The sequence below is a fragment of the Pleurodeles waltl genome, chromosome 2_1 (genome assembly GCF_031143425.1).
Source record: "Pleurodeles waltl isolate 20211129_DDA chromosome 2_1, aPleWal1.hap1.20221129, whole genome shotgun sequence".
In the NCBI taxonomy this organism is placed as follows: Eukaryota; Metazoa; Chordata; class Amphibia; order Caudata; family Salamandridae; genus Pleurodeles; species Pleurodeles waltl.
In genome coordinates, this window is record NC_090438.1 from 117,282,056 (window position 1) to 117,307,571 (window position 25,516).

At 46.3% G+C, this 25,516-nt stretch overlaps 1 protein-coding gene across 1 annotated transcript in view; it reads right to left on the reverse strand.

Moving 5' to 3' along the window:
• The window catches only part of LOC138259421 (UDP-N-acetylglucosamine transferase subunit ALG13-like), a 790,124-nt gene that overhangs the window by 258,667 nt on the left and 505,941 nt on the right, over positions 1 to 25,516 (reverse strand). The window contains exon 17 of the mRNA XM_069207173.1: positions 3,474 to 3,509. Coding sequence (XP_069063274.1) covers positions 3,474 to 3,509 — 36 coding nt within the window. The remainder of the gene's footprint in view (positions 1 to 3,473; positions 3,510 to 25,516) is intronic.

Here is a 25,516-nt window from a genome sequence, read left to right on the forward strand (position 1 = left end):
TCCCTTGACCAATAGGGACTTGGGAAGTAGTTTTTGGAAATCTAACTTAGCTGGACAGCACTGAGCAGAAGCCACCATTTTGCCCATTTTCTGTCCTGGGAAGAGACGTGCTTAACTTTATTGCTTAAAGACTTTGCCATTTCTGAACTTTGATGCTGTATCCTGTCCTGATGCCTTGCTGACCAGTCTGATGCCTGATGACGAAGACTGTCCCAGCTTGCAGATCCAGACAAAGGATAGGTATATTGACTATGAGATTGTTTGCTATGTCTATTTGCTTTTGTTTCTAGGTACCAAGCGCTATTTTGATAGAGCCATAGTTAGATATTTTACCAAATTTGTGTGGACTAAATTTTTTTGTATGAAGCCCAAACATGCTATTCTAATCTGGTGTTAGTTAGGGTCCTCACTAATGAAGTTCAATATATGGAGTAACCTGTGAAGTCTTTTCTTTGTTGAATCTAAATGTATATAACATTTGCGCAGTTATTCTTGCTGTTAATTTGTACTGTAATTTTAGAATGTGTAGTAGCTCAAGCTTTGATTAGATTGCGATTCTTTCGTCATTTCGGTCAGGCAGTGTTTCTGTAGGTTTATCAATTGATTTTGAGATTAACCTACATCACATTAGCATTGTTAATATAAGGAAATAAAATTTCTAACTTTTTACATAGACGTGTGGTTATTCATGACAGGTCATGGTGTGACAATTATGGACTATTATTGATTACTTATGGTTTTGATTATTGAGCTAAATGTACGATATATATGGTAGAAACATCTTAAGCGTAGTCAAAAGGAACATCGACCTATTCGCGTCCCCTTGTAAGTTTACTTAAGGTCAGAAGTGTTAACACGTGCAACCTAAATACTCAATATAGAGTTGTTACAGGTAGTACCAGGTGGTTGCCACCTTTAGGTTGACTACACCCTTTCTATGACCCCTTCTGCAGAGAAGTGGGCATAACCCTAACCCTAGAGGCCCAAGTCCTTCCAAACAAGATGGAGGAATTTGTAAAGTGGTGTCCACCTCAGCTCGTTCAACTAAGGGGTGGGACTGGCATGAAGTGGGTACACCTCCTTATTTTACTATTTTTTTAAACTATTTTTTCTGACTGCTGCAAAAAGTGAGGTCAGGACGGGGGGGGGGGGGGGGGGCGTTCATCTCCGCCATCTAGAGAGACCTGGGTGACATTACAAAGGCGGCTAGGCCTTTGAAGCTCCCTGCCCTGTAATGTCCATTCTACATAACACCCCGCCCAGTGCTGGCTTTTGTCTCTGGCCCTAGAGAGCGCTGGATCTCACCTGGGGGAGGAGGGGGGGAGAGAATGGGGGAATGCATCTATGGCAGCTGTACTAGTTAGGACAAGTCAGTCAACACACTAGTAGCTGGTAGGTTTTCAGGGGCAACTCTAAGGTGCCCTCTGTGTGCAGTTGTTAAATCCCTCACTGGCATCAGTGAGGGTTTATTAATCTGCGATTTTATACCAAACATCCCAATATTCAGAGAAGCTATCATGTAGGTGGGAAACTAGTAGTGACCAGTGTCCAGAACATGTATTTAAAATAGATTCCGTGATCACTTACTATGTCTGAGAATCGACAAAGGCATAGCAGGGGCATATCTGCTTGAGCAGATATGCCCTCACATGCAACAATGCACCCTGCCTTAGGGCTGTAAGACCTGTAGAGGGGTGACTTACATATACTGCATGCAGTGTTTAGGGGTGTGCCATGTCATGTTTTCACTTTAGTCTGAACCAAGACAGACAGCCTGCAATGGCAGCCTGTCATGCTTGGTGAGGGGTCCCTTAGGGTGGCACAATTTGTGCTGGAGCCCTTAGGGAGCCTCTTAGTGCCCTTGATACCATTTACTAGGAACTTACAGTGGGTGCTAAAGGTTTTGTAAATTGGGAAAAACAACTGTGTAGTTTTGGGGAAAGATCTGGCACTGGGGACCTGGTTTGCAGGAACCCAGTCCTCCTTCAGTTGAACTTACACCAGAAACGCGTGTGTGTAAGAAAATGACCATGTACTAAGAATGCAGATGGATGATGACGACTCCAACTTACAATGAATGAAAGGTGATGAGAAAGGCATACACTGAGGCTGATAAACAGGTTACAGGATGAAACAACAACCACAAATGTACATTGGCCACAAATCAATTTATGGGAGTTCACCATTGTCGTCTGGAACAGTATCAGATATGCAGGGATTATTCCAGAAACAATGAATTCTTTTGGTGCATTCACAGCTATACTTTGTATAGTGCCTATTTCAGCATTTTTCCACAACCACCCCAATTTTATCATATCCGCTGCCCTATCTTTATTTTCCACCCAATTGCTCCCTATACAATATTATTTTCTTTTTACATAAATCTTTATGTGATACTTCAGCACTGTGTAGGGTAAGACATACTTCTTTTCACCTAGTTGGTCATGTATTATAATCTTAAGAAAGAAAGTTTAGTGTCCAGGTACATTAGCGAAAGGAAGTAAAATGCACGTTAAGCCCTATCACCTAACTAACAGGAATTTCTTTTTATCGCAGACAAGTTTAGTGCAAATAGCCGTCACCTTGTCATTAAAAAAACAATTATCCGCAACAATAGTTTTGGAGCTTGACTCTTAGATTTACATGATGTGTACTATTCAGCCTTCTTATGGTTTAGTCTGCAAACATAAAAGTAAATCAAGTTTTCTGTTTTAAGAATTGACTTTAGGTTAAATCAGTATGACTCACTAGGAGTTAAATCCATTACTTTCTCCATTATTATAAAACCAATTTTAACATTGCCCAAATCCGATTTTACAAAAGGTCATGGACTGTTTTGAGGAGTGGTGAACACCTTTTCCTCTTTACACAATTTGCATTTAAAACATCTTTGTTTTTCAGGTCACCATGATGTGTTCATAAGTGAACCAATGAATTACAATGTGCCATTTAGATTTGTAATAATCCAATGAGAAAAGTAATGCTCTTGAAGTTATTTTACATAACCATTGCAACCAAATAAGGCATTACATTTACATGTTAATCTTTTGGCATTTAAACTATCTGCGTACTGTGGTAAAGTATGTGAAAGCCAGTAACTTATCTAAGTTCAGACACAAGGTATTACCCCTGCATGCTCGCCCTTAAACTGACACCTGAAAATTTACTGATTATTCCAGGGCCAACACTGCCTTTCTTTTCCTCTTTCCAAGTATATAAGCATTTAAATATCAAACTGAGCACTGGGCGGGCAGTACATGCACATTTAAACACTTAACTGATATAGCGCTCTCCGCCGCAGTGTTTTACCTAGTATATTTAGTGCAGATAAAGACAAGGTGATTATGTACCCCAAATATAAACAGACATCTGGGGTAGAGTTGAGAACACCATAATTTCCAGTCTCTATGTCCAAATAAATCAAGTCCTACATTACACATGGATACAAAGGAAAATATCTAAATCCTACTAACCTGAAGCTGTATAGATATAGTCTCCATGATACTCTCCTAAGAAATAAGAACATTTACACCTTTAGAAAATTAGTGAAATACATGAGTAGTTATTAAAGATAAGACAATATAAGCATGCTATTTACCCTTCATCACAATGGTCATATTTTGGAGTGCACAACTATAATTTCCAAAATATGAATTTCTATTACGACAAATAGATACACAAAATATTGCACTATGTTCCACCTTTTTAAAAAAAATACATCTTTATCAATCTGCATGCCAAGATTTGTGACTGTGATTAATTTTGAAGTGTAAATGAGGCTGCCCCTCAAAGTATAATTAAACATTAATCACACACTACTTTCTCAAGGATATGAGGAACCTTAATATGTCTATATGCTTTTATGTATAAAGTGTGGATCTCAAAACTAACAACTGACCTTCAGTTTATTAACCACATTTTAAGTTTGGTCACTGAGTTCAAATAGAAAGATGCATGTCTGGACTGGTGTGAATGTCAATCGTGTGGGTTCAGGATAAACAGTGGTCATCCTTCGAACAACATTTTGTTTAACAGATTAAATAAGGTCAATCTGCAGTCAAAGTATGCCATCCAGTAAGCAACATCACATCACGGGTGACCAAAGGATTACTGCTATCAAAGGAATGATGTAGAAAGCTTCAATGTAAGTGTGGTTAGGGACACACACCACTTTCTATACGCATAGAATAAAAAAATAAAAACGTATAGAATAGGGTGATAGAACTTGGGTCTCCATTAGAAGCCACATACCATTGATGACACACTGTGGCTTTAGATAATAGACATTGATCTGTAGACATAGAAGCTCATGCATCACACAATAGATCCCCTTGGAAACACAAACTGCAGGGACAGAGCTCTTTCTTTGGTTAGATGTGACAGTTTGTACAGAACAAGCTATTCCACAAGTTAAACTCCTTCAATTACATGGCGCTAAAGAAAGCATCCTTGTTGGTGCCCAGTTATGTACAACAAGCAGTGCGTGCCTACAAAAGGCAGCTGTAGCCATGCAACAGTGTTTCCCCAGGCACCTTAAGTGTGTTAGAAACTTCAAGTAAATTACAAAGGACTAGCAGGTAGATACAAGATGCTATCTCCTTTATGAGCATCTTAGACACAATATCATCAGTACAGGTTCAGGATTGCATCCTCCTTCTAACCACAACTCTTCTCAGATGTCTACGGGAAATTCTATTACATCATTCAGTCCCACCTTTCCAGACACTTGGTTTAGCATTCAGGTAATAGGGACAGCAAGATACTACACATCTTCATTTATTACAAAACAAAAGAAAACTGGCAAACGTTCCCATACCCATACATGAACATTCACTCAAAAACCAACACATAATTGTCACACTAAACCTGCAAACTCCGTTACACACTACAACACTCACTGCGGTGAACAAAGACAACAAAGCAATCATGGCAAATCCAAAATGGGGCCCCCTCCTAGGACAAGACTCCTCAAGTTTCACATCAAACACATAGAATGAAACAAAGTACCAACGTTTATTTTGTGACTGCCCTAGAACTCCAAGTCTTGCAATATCCTCAGGTATGATGTTCCTCCACCTCATTTACCACAGTCACACCATACATATGAATGCATAAAGGGAAATTAGTCACATATTTTTAGTTAGATGACATCCAGGACGCTGAACTTTCAAATCTATTTGAACAACAATGCTTATGAGTCAGCCAAAAGTCTGCACCTTTGTAACCAATAGCACATTAGACACAGTGTAGTCATAATTCATTTAACAACTCGCCTGACCAGGCAACAAAACAATATTCTCATTACTACAACATTTTACACACACACACACACACACACACACACAAGCATCATTCAGTTACACAGGTAAGAGACAAACCAATACTCGTGAGCAATCTCCGTAAGTAGAAGACAACACATCTGCACACATTTGCACTTAACATAAATATGACAACAAATCTGCAAGAAAACGCTTTTTCAAATTTACACTCATTCTAAGATGGCATATAGGAAATCTCGATGTGTAACCATCTAAATATTGCCTCATTTCCCTACTCCAAACCTATAACCAGACTGAGTGAAATACCACACGCACACTGTGCACCAATTATACAAACTGCAGAAGATGCCACCATTGTTTCCCAACCTGCATAAACTCTCCAAACAAAGTATAACGTATTTTAAGCTGACTACAACGTGCACATCTACGCAGCACACGGACAGTCCAGGAACATTCAAATGCAGGTTATGAAAGTGAACTATACAATAAAACTGTATGCAGATGAAGCTGTATTATTATAAATGAAAGCTTTTGAAAATATTTGGAGATGAACTAAAGAGGACAAGAATTTTAGACATGATCTGACTTGCTTTAGGTGCACCCCTTTACTTGTAATGTTATGCTCATCTCTTATGCAGTGGTATCAGTGAGAGGCAGAAACTACTTAGGGAGTGCACCAAGGCGAAGGTACTGAGGGAGGCATGGAAGGTGCAAGGTAGTGTACCTAGCCGCTGTTTGGCTATTCTGTAATAGGTTCACCAGTCTGATCTCCATAGTATCAACCCAAGGGGAGAAAGCCATGTGATGGTAGTGGTAAACACCAACAGTAACAAGACTGAGGGATGCTGGACAGGTGTTTGAAGATAATCTAGGACTCTTAAGAGGTCAGGGTTAGGAAAATTGTGGGAGGATGCCCATTATGGCAGACAAGGAGCAAATGTTGACAGAAATAGTGTCTAATGGTGGGAGGCCCCTGACACGGCATCTCCTGTGGTCATCACTAGGAAGGGAGATTGAAAGTTCAGGTTTTGTCTCAAACTCAGGAGGCTGCACAAAAATATTATGAACAGCTTTCTCTTAGAAAATGTTGATGCCCTGGTCCTATTGTAGAAAGCTAGTGTAAGGAAATGCCTCCTTGGCATGGTTACCCCCTGACTTTTTGCCTTTGCTGATGCCAAGTTATGATTTGAAAGTGTGCTGAGGCCTGCTAACCAGGCCCCAGCACCAGTGTTCTTTCCCTAACCTGTACCTTTGTCTCCACAATTGGCACACCCTGGCACCCAGATAAGTCCCTTGTAACTGGTACCAAGGGCCCTGATGCCAGGGAATGTCTTTAAGGGCTGCAGCATGTCTTATGCCACCCTGGGGACCCCTCACTCAGCACGGACACACTGCTTGCCAGCTTGTGTGTGCTGGTGTGGAGAAAATGACTAAGTCGACATGGCACTCCCCTCAGGGTGCCATGCCAACCTCACACTGCCTATCGCATAGATAAGTCACCCCTCTAGCAGGCCTTACAGCCCTAAGGCAGGGTGCACTATACCATAGGTGAGGGCATAGGTGCATGTGCACTATGCCCCTACAGTGTCTAAGCAAAACCTTAGACATTGTAAGTGCAGGGTAGCCATAAGAGTATATGGTCTGGGAGTCTGTCAAACACGAACTCCACAGCATCATAATGGCTACACTGAAAACTGGGAAGTTTGGTATCAAACTTCTCAGCACAATAAATGCACAGTGATGCCAGTGTACATTTTATTGTGAAATACACCCAGAGGGCTTCTTAGAGATGCCCCCTGAAAACATACCCGACTTCCAGTGTGGGCTGACTAGTTTTACCAGCCTGCCACACACCAGAAAGGTTGCTGGCCACATGGGGAGAGTGCCTTTGTTATTCTGTGGCCAGGAACAAAGCCTGTACTGGGTGGAGGTGCTTCTCACCTCCCCCTACAGGAACTGTAACACCTGGCGGTGAGCCTCAAAGGCTCACCCCCTTTGTTACAGCGCCAAAGGGCATCCCAGCTAGTTGAGATGCCCGCCCCCTCCGGCCACGGCCCCACTTTTGCCGGCAAGGCCGGAGGAGATAATGAGAAAAACAAGGAGGAGTCCCAGGACAGTCAGGACAACCCCTGTGTCCTGAGCTGAGGTGACTGACTTTTAGAAATCCTCCATCTTGCAGATGGAGGATTCCCCCAATAGGATTATGGATGTGAGCCCCTCCCCACCGGAAGGAAGCACAAAGAGGGTGTAGCCACCCTCAGGGCTAGTAGCCATTGGCTACTATCCTCCCAGACCTAAACACACCCCTAAATTGAGTATTTAGGGGCTCCCAGAACTGAGGAATATAGATTCCTGCAACCTGAAGAAGAAGAAGGACTGCTGACTTGAAGCCCTGCAGAGAAGACGGAGACACCAACTGCTTTGGCCCCAGCCCCACCGGCCTGTCTCCCCACTTCAAGAAAAACTGCAACAGCGACGTGTCCCCCAGGGTCCAGCGACCTATGAAGCCTCAGAGGACTACCCTGCATCAAGAACTCCTGAGGACGGCGGCCCTGTTCCAAAGAAACTGCAACTTTGCAACAAAGAAGCAACTTTTAAAGACCACGCGTTTCCCGCCGGACGCGTGAGACTTTCCACTCTGCACCCGATGCCCCCGGCTCGACCTGCGGAAAACCAATACTACAGGGAGGACTCCTCTGCGACTGCAAGCCCGTGAGTAGCCAGAGTTGGCCCTCCTGAGCCCCCACAGCGACGCCTGCAGAGGGAATCCAGAGGCTCCCCCTGACCGCGACTGCCTGCTTCAAAGAACCAGACGCCTGGTAAACACACTGCACCCGTAGCCCCCAGGACCTGAAGGATCCGACCTCCAGTGCAGGAGCGACCCCCAGGTGGCCCTCTTCCTAGCCCAGGTGGTGGCTACCCCGAGGAGCCCCCCCCCGCATCGCTGAAGAGACCCCCTGGGTCTCCCATTGAAACCTACTGCGAACCTGATGCCTGTTTGCACTCTGCACCCAGCCGCCCCTGTGCCGCGGAGGGTGTACTTTCTGTGCCTGCTTGAGTCTCCCCCGGTGCCCTACAAAACCCCCCTGGTCTGCCCTCCGAAGTCGTGGGTACTTACCTGCTGTCATACTGGAACCGGGGCACCCCAACTTCCATTGAAGCCTATGTGTTTTGGGCACCACTTTGACCTCTACACCTGACCGGCCCTGAGCTGCTGGTGTGGTAACTTTGGGGTTGCCCTGAACCCCCAACGGTGGGCTACCTTGGACCCAACTTTGAACCCTGTAAGTGCTTTACTTACCTGTGAAACTAACAAATACTTACCTCTCCCAGGAACTGTTGAATTTTGCACTGTGTCCAATTTTAAAATAGCTTATTGCCATTTTTGCCAAAACTGTACATGCTCTTGTGATGATTCAAAGTTCCTAAGATACCTGAGTGAAATACCTTTCATTTAAAGTATTGTTTGTAAATCTTGAACCTGTGGTTCTTAAAATAAACTAAGAAAATATTTTTTTTATATAAAAACCTATTGGCCTGGAATTGTCTTTGAGTGTGTGTTCCTCATTTATTGCCTGTGTGTGCACAACAAATGCTTAACACTACCCTCTGATAAGCCTACTGCTCGACCACACTACCACAAAATAGAGCATTAGAATTATCTCTTTTTGCCACTATCTTGCCTCTAAGGGGAACCCTTGGACTCTGTGCATGCTATTTCTTACTTTGAAATAGTACATACAGAGCCAACTTCCTACAGCTTCCTACAACTTCCTACAGCTGGTGTGCATGGCATGTCACAGTTTGTGGTAGTGAGGAAAAGAACATAAGTTATACTGAGGTCGGAGATGGAACAGGAGGGTCAGCACTGTATCACAATGATGTGGATTTGCTAGAAGGGAGAATGAAGAGTGATGAGCTTGAGGACTAGGTTTGTAGCGCTGTGATATTGATGAGGAATGGCGGGCGAGAGGGGTTCAGGCATATTAAAGACGATGAAGTGGTAAAAGCCTGTGCCCTGATAGGTTGGGGACCTGAAGAGAAGGACTGGTGAGTCTTCTACTATTTCACGCAGACGGGAGGAAGGGCACAGGTCCAGCTTAAGGATTATAACTGGTGAGTTTTTCACTGTTGTGTATGTTATATGAATGTTGGGTTCAAGTTTTATGTTTTGATGTTCAAGTCTTGCTGATATCTCTCTTTTTCTCATGTCTTTTGTAGGAGTAGTGAAAGGGGATGCATTGTAATTTAAGACAAGGAGGTGTTTTGGTTAAAGTTCCATGATTAGAACTTCCCTAGTTAATGGGTATCTTGGTGGCACTCAGTTGTCTCTTTGCTGACCTTCGAGTGACACCACAACACTGCTCAGCTTAATAAACACATCTCACATTTTCTCAACAAATGGCCTCCCATGTTTAATACACACTTTCCAACTTGCAAGCACTACAGGGACTAAAATACAAATGACACTAATTTACAATATCTCATCATGCATCTGCCATCACTTTTTTCCCCTATTAGTTAGGCTTCTCTACTACCTTTGAAATTACCACAGATCAGCTGAACCTGGAACTTTCTCTTCTGAAAATGCATAAGCAACTATATCCAGTCTTTCTTTAGTCTTTATGACCTTGACCACCACTAGACAGTCCTACTTTACTGCCTCATGACATACTGGTGCATCTAACAAGACATCTGTTCAAAGTAAGTCCTGCTTCTATTTTAATTATATACAGTAAAACAACAGTTCTTTTTCCAGGTCTGTGCCAGTAAGAAGTAACAAGGACCTGGATTCATGCCACACAACGAGATCACTGTGTCAACACTGGAACAGTCACATAATGTCAGATGCTACACAAGTTTATTTTTTGTACACTCGACCACGTGTCGGACACAGAAGATGTGCTCTAAATAAATGTCATGCTTGAGCTACCATCATCCGTCGCACACCAACCCTGCTTCTTCCCTGCTCAACAGCAACTCAGACAGGCATGTGACTTCCCCAGCACACAAACCAACTTTATGCCCCTAAACAACATTTTATGAGGCATCCCTTTATGCGGAACCACACTCCTTTCATGAGTGCATGCCTGGTTCACAGTGTTGTTTCCTCACTGACATTAGCAAGTGCTAAGCCCTTGGGCACAGAGATTCCTCTGAACCCACCCCACACGTGCACATGTAGAAACATGCTGTCTCATTTTATTCTTAACTGCTGGGTTCTCCGCTATTATAAACAGCTCTTCCGGAGCAGCACACTCTTTGATGCATGTTCCAGTGAAAATACATGACATAACTTGCAGGTGTCGCTCATTACTGAACGCAGTCATCACCAGCAGGGCAGATGACATTGAAATTTTAACAGCCTATTAGTGAAACAGATAGTCATTACCAGGATGCGTAACAAGGGCAAGCGATAGAGTGATAAAAAGAATGTCTGAACTAATCTCTGCCACTAGAAATAGCTTGGGCTGCATTCTAGTCTATCGCTTTCTCCCACTGTGACAGTCTAGACAAAGACCTGCAACACTCAAATCAGTCTTGGTCCTGCTAGTAGTAGGAAAGAGCCACCCTGAACTGCAAGGTCAACTTCAGAGGGGAATAAAAACAATACCAAACGAGTTTCAGCCTAGTCTTTAAGGTAAAGCTGGAGTCCTGTGGTAAAGTGAGCCAGAACCCACATATGAGAACACCAGGTACACTTAGGGTGTCTACTGCAACAAACCACATTGTGATAGATGGAATTGCTTGACAATCTCAATTCATGAACTGTTCAGGGATGCGTTTGTGGTCCACAATGGACTGGAACGCGCCCCAGGGTAAATACACATGGCTGAGATTAATTCAAACATTTAACCCACATTTTTCTGTTTTCATCAGAGCATAACAAGCGCAATGTAAAACAAAGTAGTCCAAAACAATGCTAGGCACAATGCTCACGTTGCTGCTTGCAGCGTGGATCCAGTACTACATCTGCTAACAATGATCACCCATCTCCAAACCACGATACAGTTACAAAGAAATATGAGCTTTGCCTCTTCTCCATAAAGCTCATCCAGCATACAGAAAACAGTGCAGATCATGCGGAGATAATGTTCTCACAGGGTAAACATGTGACAAGCGTCCAACTGACACTTCAGTCCAAATGTCAAGTTCTCTAATGAAGCTCACTGGTACAGAGCAATTCCTTTAGGTCATGGCTCTTAAGACTGGCAGTCACAGCAACATCCAACAGCTTTAGTCACTAATGCTCCCTCTTCACACTGCCTTCTCACTGAGCAACTTCTGATGCCACTTGCTGGCAGATGTGAGAATGGGTGGCTCCCAACTACTACTTCCATATCTGTGGACATCATTTCATCTAAAGTCGCTCCCCCTCAAACCAGCACCATCATGGCTCCTAGGTCCTCCTACATCTCCAAAGAGGTCATTTCAAAACCGAATTTCAATTGTGCTAAGTTTGTGGAACACTCTTCAAGTAAATGACTCAGGAACCAGTCAGATAGAAGATAACTCTTATGTACACCCTAGAAGTTTACATCACAACTCTGCAGCCAGAATCACTCTTAACCTTCCATGCCCCACTCACACCACACCTGACAGAGCTCCACTGGCTGCCCAGTCACAAACTAGCACAGTTCAAACTCCTCACCCACACTTAAGGCACTAAGGCCAGTGCCCAACATCTCAACAATCTCATCTGCTTTCACAAGCCTTGCAGACATTTCTGTTTGCCCAGACTCCTACTTGCCCAAATCTCACGCAATCTCCTACATCAGCCCTAAACATAAAACGACCTGCCACTACACATAAGAGCCTCCTCCTCACTTCTTGAATTCTGCAAGTAGCTGAACTCCTGCCTTTTCAAGTAGTCACACTAGGCCCTAGGATTGCCTAGACTCACACCTGCTCAGTGCCAGGATACCCCATAGTGCCCTCTACAAATCTGCATAACATAAATCGTTGGTTTACGTCTGCTGTGAACATCATTTTTTATCCCACTGCCTAGCTTTCCAGGCTTCTACTATACACACAAACCAACATTCTGTTAATATACATTCACTCTCACCATTTCAGTATACAAAGACAGAAAATTAGGCTACAGACAATACTTGCCTTTAAAACCTTTGACTTGAAGAAGCAAGCCTGAGTGCCAAGGGAGAAATCCAGGCGCTAGCACGAATGATTAACAAAGGCTAATTCATGCACTCTGAAAGGAAAGCAGCCATGTGGATGAGTTACAGACGCAGAAGCTAGAGCAGCAGGATTGCGCCGGGTCACTCAGATGTACTAACAGTGATGCCAAGTCATTCGTATGAAAGGACAACCGTAAACTTAACAACCTTTGCTTTTTCAATGACATGTAAAAATGGCTGTCAACCGATTTCGATCTAGGCCACACCTGCTCTGGGTCCAGGTGATGGGAAACAGAATCTGAAAATGGTAGGTGCAATGTAGGGGATTGTGCACTTAGGGTTATGATTAGGAGTCAACGACTACATCTGTTGTCAATATCCAAATAAATTTCAGTCATGAAAAGATGCATTTCCAAGCACAAACGCTAAAGGTAAAGAATATGTTCTTCCAGCAAAAACAATTGTTTTCTTTCAAATCTAAAGTCACAGAGGATGTATACAGACACCCCAGAAAGGAGTTTGTGCTTTTTCAGTATAATAGATCATTGTGAACTAGAGATTTCAAAACCTGAAGGGCCTACTGAATTCACAACTATGGAAGCTGTCAACTTGGCAGATATCACAAAAAAGCATGCTTGTCAGATTATGTGTATCTCGTTGCTTTTGTTTGCAATCACAAGAGCAGCAAGAAGTTACTTAAAAGCCTGGTTGAAAATGTTCAAGCCACCTGTAGTAAATATCACAGTAGAGGAAATGGGAGTGACAGAGTTGGAAATCTTCAAACTGAGATTTTTTTTCCAGTTTGGTAACAACAATATATAATGAAAAAAATACTTCAGCTATTACACCCCACCACTGCATACTGTGGTGCAGGATATATGCAACACTTCACAACCTGAAGAGGCCACGAGGCTGTTCTATGCATATCATGAATGATAGGTGAGGAAAAGATGAACCACCATTATCTTCCACTAAACCACAAAATGCATTTCTATTTGTTGAAAAATTCAAATTATGCCAATATGTACTATCAAAATGTAAAGAAAGAAGTTCTATGCAGGTTTACCCCACTTTTTGCCCCAATTTTGACTACTAGGTACTGGTGTAATGACTCTGAAATGCCATGCACCCTGCAAAACAAGGCTCTATCCATGTGATATGATCCTTAAAATGGTGCATGTTTAATTTACTTGTAATTCCCAAGAAGACGGTGCAAGGGGTACCCAGGGCCTGTACGTTAGTGTCCCCAGCAACTGCAGCACTTGTTTTGCCACTGTGAGAGGGACACGTGGGCCTCGAGACACAAGTGATTGGCCGCGCCTTTCAGACAACAAAATAACTGATTGATTGGCTAAGTAAAACATGGCTCACAGTCTGACACTGCAGACTGAAAGGGGAGTTTTAAACTGCTAACTCGACTTTGCCATTTACGGTAATGGCAAACCCCAAGCGTCCCCTTTTATTATATGGAAGTCACCCCTAACTCAGTGTAAGGTATCAAAAGAAACAGTTAATTAAAATTGATTTCATGGTTAAATCGAATTTTATGTCACTGGTGGGCAAAGTGCAACTTCAGACGTTGCCACTTTAGTTGCCCAAGATTTCCGGGCATTACTGTTGTACACAGGGCCTGTCCTACAGACAATTTTCTGGAATCCTGGGGAAACATGCTAACGTCTTTAAGGACAGGAGACAGTAAGGGCCTGCTCGTGAGAGAGGTGTTACCTCCCTCCTGCAGGAAGACACCTGGGTGTCAGCCCAAAGCCGATCTTTAAAGGAGAAGCAGCCTGTGAAGGGCAAATGGGAAATACTTGTCAGGGACAGCTCCATTGTTTAGGCAGACTGACTTGCAGTAGTGAGGAGAAGGAAAGTTCGTTACAAAAATGGTTTTCCAGGGGCGTGTTGCAACACCTCTGGGTTGGGCTAGGGAGCTTTGGATGTTGAAAGAAGGTTTCTGCCATCTTCGGAGTGGACAGAATGGTGCATTCTGGGATAAGACGGCCAGAGTGGCCATCAGGCGGGAGGGAACCTGGAAGCCCACAGGTTACCAACCGCATCCTAAGCCAACAGCATTTTCTGTATATAAATAGGGCACCCCTGGCATCCAGAAGTCAGATCTCAACTGGACTGAAACAGAGGAATGTCTGTCCTGCTGCACCGTGAAACTGGCAAAGAGAATGCAGCGTCGTGGACTGCACCTTGTGGCTAGCATGGAGAGGCACTGTGGCTGCTGTGTCCTGCTCAAGGAAAAATCGTCTCTGGAGCTTAGGCAAAGCCAAGAGATTCAAAGTGAGACCTGACAGGTCTTCTGTTTAGAGCACAGAGACAACAGGTGAAGATCTCTGCTGGGGCAAAATGGTAGCCCAAAGTCTTCAACCCACCACTGTGCAGCACAAGCGACTAGGACCATATGCACAAAGCTGCCCCCGAGTTCACTGAGCCCAGCAACCCTGTCCGAGTACAGCGGGGATCTCTGGAGGGTGAGTTATCGACCCAGGAAGGACTCACCAGTGACAGATACTGGGTGACTGGCAGCCCAGTGGTGACTCGAATTCTGCCAGCACAGATAGGACTTCAAGGGATGTCGACCCAATGACAAGGATCACCTTATCCCATTCATGGGCCAGAAGAATAGTCGCAGCAAGACCTTAGTCGACCATATAGGATCCTTGAGCATCTTCAGTATCCTTCATCCCTTGCACCAGGGTCACTTCTATAGCAAAGTCTTGCAAAGGATTAAAGTGCCTGGAACTGACTTAAGACTACTTCACCTGCTCAGATAACTGTTCTGAGGACCTGCTGGTCTCCCTGACTAGCTCCCTATTTGGGTTGGTCGCCTAAAGTGGCTCTAAGTGACCACATTAAAACTAGTCCAAAAGTTTTACTGAAAAAGGTTTCCAAGTTTCAAATTCACTGAAACTGCCAATGCAAGTTCTCAGTGGAGTAAAATGCTTTGCTTCACTATACTTTGTACATTTTTATAACTCCAGAACCTTCCGGCAAATCATTTTTAATGTGGTGTCTAAAACACATCGGGTTTAATAAATTGGTGTCAGATCCGTTATGCAATTGTTATGGTGCTGTTTAAAAACTTTAATTGTCCCTTTGTATATGCGTTGCTGCTCAAAGACACAGCTACAGAGGGTTGAGTTGACGATTTGACAAATCAAAGCTAAGGGTCAGGTAAGTATCTTTTTTTTTTTTCTTCTAATACATCTTTTTTATTAAATACAGCGTAAAATACAATGAGCAATTCGGAGAAGTAACATTGCACAGACGTGTGTATCAAAGCACATAACCCACTGAGGATTAGCCAAAGGGATAAACAGATGCAGTTACTCTTTTCATCTCAGTCTCATCTAAAGATCTAACCCAGTCCCCTTCCCCCTACCAGTGCCCTGTCAGCCTTCCACTCTCTCCCCTTCCTTTCAGGTTCCATGGATGGCTTTCCATTGGCCCCACACCTTCTCCCATTTCTTAGGGCAGCCCTAACTTTCATAGACCAAACTCTCTGCTATTTGGCACCAGCCCATGTCTGAGGCCCACTTCTACACCCTCGGGTGCTGGGGAGCCTCCCCCAAGCCCTGGCCACATTTCTCTTGACCACGTCGGCCGCAAGCCAGCCATATGCTTTGGTATTCTGTCCATGAAGAGTCCCCTGATAGACAGGAAGGGCCACCTGGGGTACCTTGAGACCACTAAACCTAGGATCCGAAACATTTCACTCACCACTGAAAATGCTGAATCAGAGTGTAGTTCCAGAGGATATGGTAGAATGCTCCCACCATCCCGCATGTGGTGCACCCTACCAGTTAGTGGCATACTCCGGAGAGGTCGGACATGTGCAGTAGTCTAAGTTGTACGAGACGGAAGCGGACCCATTTTGCCATCTCCCGGGCACTTTTAGAGATGTCCGCCATCCAATGTTCTCCTCCCGCACCACCTTCAACCTCCCATTGGAATCAGGTGAGTTGTTCATCAGTTTCCTGTAGATTGTCGAGATTGCCTGTTCTAGGAGTGGATCTGTAAAAACATTGAGCAGTGTAGTCTCCCTTATTTCCTCCCCTCTGGTAAATGCCTCCAGAGCGTGTGACCCACCTGTAGGTACCTGTAGTGTTGTGTCCCTTTCATGTCATATTGCCTCTTTGGCCCTCAAATGGTATGAAGGTATCGTCTCCCCAGATCTCCCCCAGGTGTTCTATGCCCATTGGCACCCATTTGGAGAATCCCTTCAATCCACTAACCTCCCTCAAGAGGTTGCTGCTCCAGAGTGGGGTGCACATGGACAGCATCTCCTTCTCACCTAAATGAAGATTAGTGTCCCTCCAGGCCTGCACCATTGTTTGCATGCGTGTTGGCAGGTTTTGGGCTCTCCGTTGACTGCATAGCGGCCCTCTCCTATCCCCTAGTGACCATAGACACCATATTCACTCCATAGGCTGGCTCCGTTGGGTTCACAAAGGCCTAGTTATTAATCAACAGTAGCTGCGTCACCCAGTAGTACAGCCATCCATCTGGGATTGTCTGCCCCCTTCATAGACATCCCTTTGGAGCTTGTTCAGCACAATATGCGGGAGCCCTCTGGCCCATAGCAATGATCGGAGAGCTGGGTTGTTCTATCAGAAGGCTTCAGCCAGAACTGCAACTGGTGTATTTTGGGAAAAGTATAATAAGCGGGGTTGAGTCATCATTTTGCACAAAGCCACTCTGCCCATAAGTGTGAGCAACAAGTGTTTCCAATGTTCTACGTCCCTACTTAGCCCATTGGCGGGTAGAGCAGGGATTTGTCCCAGATTATGCTCTAACCTGAATAGTCCCCGAAGATTCAGACACTTTGCAGGAGTCTGTCAATGGAGAGCGCTCAGTCAGTAAAAAGTAGCACATCATCCGCATACAAGGAGATGTGCTTCTCTCAACCCTCTATACCCTGAATACCCCGGACCAAAGGGTCCTGGCAAATCCAGGCTCTACCAGCTCCAGGGCCAGCGCGAAGAGCATTGGGGATAGTGGGCATCCCTGCTGCGTACCCCTCTGTAAGGCAAAGGCGTGGGACACCACCCCATTAACTTTCATACGTGCTAAGGATTCCTGATAAAACAGTACGACGCAGTCACAGAATGATAGGCTAAAGCCCACCCTCCGCAGTGTCGCGAACATGTATCCCCACTCGACACAGTCGAACACCATCCTGGTGTCTAGGGCCAAGAGGACTGCCAAGGCATCTCTCGGGGGCTGTGTAATATGGAGCATGCCATACAACCTGTGGAGGTTGAGGCAGGTGCTCCTATGGGGCATGAAGCCTGATTGATCAGGGTGTACTATAGAGGAGATAACTTTCTGGAGTTGAGTTGCCAGTGCCCTGGCTAGAACCTTCGCCTCCACATTTAGGAGAGATGGGTCTATAAGACCCACACTCTGTGGTCCTCACTTATGTATGTCCACAATTGTAGCAGTGCACTGGTCCATAGTGGGTGGTGGTCCATCAATGCTTCCTAGAACATGTCAGTTTGCCTGCCAGCCCTTTGTATAGTTCCAATAGGAGCCCATTTGGCCCCGCAGCCTTGCTGGACTGCAAAGCCGCTAGCGCCTGCATATTTCCTCTGCTGTCGGGTCCTCCTCCAGTGCAACCCTTTCTTCATCTGTAAGGCGATATCTTTCAGGAAGTCATCACAGTCTTCTTCTCCCAATAGGAGAATTAGAAGTATACATGCACTCGTAGTAGGTGGCAAAAGCTTTGGCTATGTCTACACTGGTCTGCTTTACCTCCCCTGTTTCACCCACTATCTCCCATACCCCGCTCTGGTCTTGGTCCTTCCTGTCTAACCACGCTAACAACTTGCTTGCTTTGTCACCTATATCATACAGTCTCCTCTGTGTGGCCAGGACATACTTACGGGTGACATCACTGGCAAGGTCGCTAAGTTCCACTTGTTTGGCTTGTAAACTGCGGTGCAGCTCCACTGAGTTTTTCCATCAAAGGTGGGCCTCTAGGACTCTTACTTCCCTCTCCAGGGCCTCCATTTGTAACATTTCCCCGGATCTTTCCCCCAATCACAGCTTAGGCCTGCCAGCAGAGCAGTGTTTTAAAAGCCTCCCACAATACTCAGTTCAAGAACTGTCCTTCCCCAAGATTCTTTCTAATGTCGGAGTCTTTCAGATACCATTTGTCTAGTCCAGGTGGAAGTACTTGGCCTTGTGTCGGTCGCCTCAGAGTTACCCTCACCGGTCAATGATCAGAGATACCCCCTGCCTCGCTGAACTGGCCAGCATGAACTTAGTGTGAGTCGACATGGTAAATGCGGGAGAATCTTCCGGGGGAAAGGGGGAGGTGTAATTTGTGCAGAGTATTCGGGTGCTGTACACGCCATATATCTGCAAGTTCCATGGCATGTATAAAGGACATCAGTTGGACTGCCTTTCCTTGGAGCAGACGCCCGCTCAGTCTATCTCAGGGTCGCTCACGTCGTCCCCCTTATGACCAGGATCTTGGGTGGCAGATCCTGGAGCATCATTCCATAAAGATGGGGGGGGGGGGGGGGGGGGGGTTTGGGGGGTGCGTGCGGAGGGAGCACAGATTGCAGGCAAGGTGGGCTGCCCTCGTGTGTTTGAGCATATAGTGCAAGGCTTTGTTGATGCATATCCCTGCTCACCTTGCATCGGACGAGTATCCCGCATGAGGCACTAAAGTGTACCCGAATCTACATAAGGATTTGTAGTAATTCCCATGGAGGTGGGGCTCCAGTAAGAGGACAATATCTGGGGCCAGCCGGCAGAGGTATTGTAGGATGTAGGAAGCTGGCTCTGTATATACTATATCAAAATGAGATATAGTGTGCACAGAGTCCAGGGGTTCCGCAAGAGGCTTGACAGAGGCAATAATAGATAATGCTAATGCTCTATTTGTGGTAGTGTGGTCGAGCAGTTAGGCTTATCAGAGGGTAGTGTTAAGCATTTGTTGTACACACACAAGCAATAAGTGAAAACACACTGTAGGAAAATGCCACTGTTGGCATGGTTAGCCCCTACCTCTTTGCCTTTTGTTTATGCCAGCTTTGATTGAAAGTGTGCTGGGACCTTGGTAACCAGGCCCCAGCACCAGTGTTCTTTCCCTAAAACTGTACCTTTGTCTCCACAATTGGCGCAGCCCTGGCACACAGATAAGACCCTTGAAAATGGTACCCCAGGTACCAAGGGCCCTGTGGCCAGGGAAGGTCTCTAAGGGCTGAAGCATGTAGTATGCCACCCTGGGGACCCCTCATTCAGCACAAGCTCACTGTCTCACACCTCGTGTGTGCTGGTGGGGTGAAAAATACTAAGTCAACATGGCTCTTCCCTCAGAGTGGCAGGACCACAACCCACTGCCCAAGGCAGGGTGCACTATACCACAGGTGAGGGCATAGCTGCATGAGCACTAAGCCCTTACAGTGTCTAAGCAAATTCTTAGACATTTTAAGTGCAGGGTAGCCATTCTGAGTTCATGGTCTGGGAGTTTGTCATTATGTACTCCACAGCACCATAATGGCTACACTAAATACTGAACTTTGGTATCAAACTTCTCAGCACAATAAACCCACACTGATGCCAGTGTGGGATTTACTGAAATATTCACACAGAGGGCATCTTAGAGATGCCCCCTGTATGCCAGCTCTACTGTTAGTGTGTGACTGACCAGTCTGTGTCAGGCTGCCACTTCCCGACGAGATTCTGACCACATGGGGTTAGTGCATTTGTGCACTCTGTGGTCAGAAACAAAGCCTGTCCAGGGTGGATGTGCTTCACACCTCCCCCTGCAGGAACTGTAACACCTGGCGGCGAGCCTCAAAGACTCAAGCCTAGTGTTACAGTGCCCCAGGGCACTCCAGCCAGTGGAGACGCCTGCCCCCTGGACACAGCTCCCACTTTTGGCGGCAAGTCCGGGGAGATAATGAGAAAAACAAGGAGTCGCCGCACCCTTAGCCAGTTCCACCCCTAATGTGACCAGGGCTGAAGAGACCCCCTCCTTGGAAAATCCTCCATTTTGTTTTGGATGATTTAGCCCAATAGGGATGATGTGCTCCCTCCTGAAAAGGAGGGAGCACAAATTCGGGTCTAGCCACCCTCAAGGAAAGTAGCCATTGGCTACTGCCCTGTGACCCTAACACACTCCTAAATTCAGTAGTTAGGGGTGACCCTTAACCCAGGATTTCAGATTCTTGACGACCTACAAAGAAGGACTGCCTAGCTGAAAAAAACACACAGAGAAGAAGGAAAACTACAACTGCTTTGGCCCCAGCCCTACCGGCCTGTCTCAAACTTCAGAGAACCTGCACCAGCGATGCATCCTGCAGACCCAGCAACCTCTGCCGACTCAGAGCACTGCCCTGCAACTACAGAGGATCAAGAACTCCCATGGACAGCAGACCTATCCAACCAAAGAAAGAAGAAACCATCTTTAAAGGGACACTCCCCTCACTCCAGAAGCGTGAGTCCCCACCACTCTGCACCAGACACGCCTGGCCCGTGTCCAGAGAAACCAATGACCCAGGGAGGACCCACAGTCGACTCAGACGACATGTCCACCCTGGCCTGACCTCTCTGCACCCCCACACCTGCAGAAGGAATCCCAAGGAACCCTATGACTGTTACTGCCTGGGACAAAGATATCTGATGCCTGGAGAAGCACTGCACCCACAGCCCCCAAGCCCGTGAGAAACCGACCACCAGTGCAGCAGTGGCCAGCAGGCGGCCCTCACCCTTGACCGGTCGGTGGCTGGCCCGAGAAGCTCCCCCCCCCCCCCCCCCCCCCCCCCCCTGTTTCCTGCCTGCAACGTCTGAGTGACCTCCGGGTCCCTCCATTGAATCATATTGCAAAGCAGATGCCCTGTTTGCCCACTGCACCCGGCCGCCCCTGTGCAGTTGAGTGTGTGTTTTGTGTGCTTACTTAGGGCCCCCCCCCCCCCAGTGCTCTACTCGACCCCCTGTTTGCCACCCACCACTGTGGACGCAGATACTTACCTGCCAGCAGACCGGAACCGGAGCACCCCCATCTCCACTGGTGCCCATGTTATTTTGGCTCCTATTCGACCTCTGCACCTGACCGGCCCAGAGTTGCTGGTGCTGGGTGTTTGGGGTTGACTTGAACCCCCAACGTTGGTCTACCTATGCCCTAGAGAATGAACTTGTCAGTGCTTTACTTACCGTATTAACTAAACTGTACTTACCTCCCCCAGGAGCTGTTGGAATTTGCAGTGTCCACTTTTAAAATAGCTTATTGCCATTTTATAAAAAACTGTGTACATTACTGTTTTGGTTCAAAGTTCTAACTATACCTATGCAAAGTACCTTACATTTAATGTAGTTACCTGCAATTTGAATCTTGTGGTTCTAAAATAAATGAAGAAAATAATATTTTTCTATATAAAAACCTACTGGTCTGGAGTTAAGTCTTTGATAATGGCTACCCTGCACTTACAAAGTCTAAGAATTGACCTGGACACTGTAGGGTTTTAGTGCTCATGCAGCCATGCCCTCACCTGTGGTATAGTGCACCCTGCCTTAGGGCTGTAAGGTCTGCTAGAGGGGTGACTTACCTATGTCACAGGCAGTCGGTTGTGGGCATGACACTCTGAGGGGAGTGCCCTGTCGACTTAGTCTTTTTCTCCCCACCAGCACACAAGCTGCAAAGTCCTGCACTAGCAGTTTGGCTAACATACAGGGGGGTATCTCTAAGGTGCCCTTTGGGTGCATTTTTCAATAAATCCCACACTGGCATCAGTGTGGGCTTATTGTACTGAAAAGATTGATAGCAAACATTCCAGTATTCAGTGAAGCCATTATGGAGCTGTGGAGTTCGTAATGACAAACTCCCAGACCATAGACTCAATATGGCTAGACTGTTCTTATAGTTTCAATGAATGGACTTACGACACTGTAGAGGCACATTGCTCATGCAGCTATGCCCTCATCTGTGGTATAGGGCACCCTGCCTCAGGGCTGTAAGGGGTGCTAGAGGCAGTGGTTTGTGGGCATGGCACCCTGAGAGGTGTGCCATGTTGATTTTGCCTTTTTCTCCCCACCAGCACACACAAGCTACAAAGGCAGTGTGCATGTACTTGGTGAGGGGTCCCCCAGGATGGTATTATACATGCAGCAGCCCCTGGTACCAATAGTACCTTTTACAAGGGACCTAACTGTGTGCCATGGGTGTGCCAATTGTGAAAACAAAGGTAAAGATTTTTTAAACGAACACTGGTGCTAGGGCCTGGTAAGCATGGTCCCAGCACACTTGTAATCAAAGTTGGCATCAATATCAGGCAAAAAGTGTGAGAGTGAGAGAGAGAGAGAGAGAGAGAGAGAGAGAGTGAGAGTGAGAGAGAGAGTGAGAGAGAGAGAGAGAGAGAGAGAGAGAGTGAGAGTGAGAGTGAGAGTGAGAGTGAGAGTGAGAGTGAGAGTGAGAGTGAGAGTGAGAGTGAGAGAGTGAGAGAGTGAGAGAGAGAGAGAGAGAGAGAGAGAGAGAGAGAGTGAGAGAGTGAGAGAGTGAGAGAGAGTGAGAGAGAGAGTGAGAGAGTGAGAGAGTGAGAGAGAGAGTGAGAGTGAGAGTGAGAGTGAGAGTGAGAGTGAGAGTGAGAGTGAGAGAGAGTGTGAGTGTGTGAGTGTGTGTGAGTGTGTGTGAGTGTGTGTGAGTGTGTGTGAGTGTGTGTGAGTGAGTAAGTGTAGGAAGTTGGCTCTGTATGCACTATTTCAAAGTAAGGAATAGTATGCACAGAGTCCAAGGGTTCCCCTTAGAGGTAAGATAGTGGCAAAAAGAGATAATACTAATGCTCTATTTTGTGGTAGTGTGGTCGAGCAGTAGGCTTATCAAAGGAGTAGTGTTAAGCATTTGTTGTACATACACACAGGCAATAAATGAGGAACACACACTCGGAGACAAATCCAGCCAATAGGTTTTGTTATAGAAAAATATATTTTCTTAGTTTATTTTAAGAACCACAGGTTCAAATTCTACATGTAATATCTCATTTGAAAGGTATTGCAGGTAAGTACTTTAGGAACTTTGAATCATTACATTAGCATGTATACTTTTTACATGAAACACAATAAGCTGTTTTAAAAGTGGACACTTAGTGCAATTTTCGCAGCTCCTGGGGGAGGTAAGTTTTTGTTAGTTTTGTCAGGTAAGTAAATCACTTACAAGTCTCAGGTTTGGGTCCAAGGTAGCCTACCGTTGGGGGTTCAGAGCAACCCCAAAGTCACCACACCAGCAGCTCAGGGCCGGTGCAGAGTTCAAAGTGGTGCCCAAAACGCATAGGCTTCAATGGAGAGAAGGGGGTGCCCCGGTTCCGGTCTGCCAGCAGGTAAGTACCCGCGTCTTCGGAGGGCAGACCAGGGGGTTTTGTAGGGCCCCGGGGGGGACACAAGTCCACACAGAAAGTACACCCTCAGCAGCGGGTGCAGTGTGCAAACAAGCGTTGGGTTCTCAATAGAATTCAATGGGAGACCAAGGGGTCTCTTCAGCGGTGCAGGCAGGCAAGGGGGGGGGGGGGGCTCCTCGGGGTAGCCACCACCTGGGCAAGGGAGAGGGCCTCCTGGGGGTCACTCCTGCACTGAAGTTCCGATACTTCAGGTGCTGGGGGTTGCGGGTGCAGGGTCTTTTCCAGCCGTCGGGATTTTAGAGTCAGGCAGTCGCGGTCAGGGGGAGCCTCGGGATTCCCTCTGCAGGCGTCGCTGTGAGGGCTCAGGGGGGACAACTTTGGTTACTCACAGTCTCGGAGTCGCCGGAGGGTCCTCCCTGAGGTGTTGGTTCTCCACCAGTCGAGTAAGGGTCGCCGGGTGCAGTGTTGCAAGTCTCACGCTTCTTGCGGGCATTGCAGGGGTCTTTAAATCTGCTCCTCTGGATACAAAGTTTCAGTCTTTGTTGAACAGGGCCGCTGTTCTCGGGAGTTTCTTGGTCTCTTGGAAGCAGGGCAGTCCTCTGAGGATTCAGAGGTCGCTGGTCCCACGGAAAGCGTCGCTGGAGCAGGTTTCTTTGGAAGGCAGGAGACAGGCCGGTAGGACTGGGGCCAAAGCAGTTGGTGTCTTCTTTCTTCTTCTGCAGGGGTTTTCAGCTCAGCAGTCCTCTTCTTCTGTAAGTTGCAGGAATCCAAATTCTTAGGTTCAGGGAAGCCCTTAAATACTAAATTTAAGGGTGTGTTTAGGTCTGGGGGGTTAGTAGCCAATGGCTACTAGCCCTGAGGGTGGGTACACCCTCTTTGTGCCTCCTCCCAAGGGGAGGGCGTAACATTCCTATCCCTATTGGGGGAATCCTCCATCTGCAAGATGGAGGATTTCTAAAAGTCCGAGTCACCTCAGCTCAGGACACCTTAGGGGCTGTCCTGACTGGCCAGTGACTCCTCCTTGTTTTTCTCATTATCTCTCCTGGACTTGCCGCCAAAAGTGGGGGCTGTGTCCAGGGGGCGGGCATCTCCACTAGCTGGAGTGCCCTGGGGCATTGTAACACGAAGCTTGAGCCTCTGAAGCTCCCTGCTAGGTGTTACAGTTCCTGCAGGGGGGAGGTGTGAAGCACCTCCACCCAGAGCAGGCTTTGTTTCTGTCCTCAGAGAGCACAAAGGCTCTCACCGCATGGGGTCAGAAACTGGTCTCTCAGCAGCAGGCTGGCACAGACCAGTCAGTCCTGCACTGAACAATTGGGTAAAATACAGGGGACATCTCTAAGATGCCCTCTGTGTGCATTTTTTTATAAATCCAACACTGGCATCAGTGTGGGTTTATTATTCTGAGAAGTTTGATACCAAACTTCCCAGTATTCAGTCTAGCCATTATGGAGCTGTGGAGTTCGTTTTTGACAGACTCCCAGGCCATATTCTCTTATGGCTACCCTGTACTTACAATGTCTAAGGTTTTGCTTAGACACTGTAGGGGCATAGTGCTCATGCACCTATGCCCTCACCTGTGGCATAGTGCACCCTGCCTTAGGGCTGTAAGGCCTGCTAGAGGGGTGACTTACCTATGCCATAGGCAGTGCGAGGTTGGCATGGCACCCTGAGGGGAGTGCCATGTCGACTTAGTCTTTTTCTCCCCACCAGCACACACAAGCTGGCAAGCAGTGTGTCTGTGCTGAGTGAG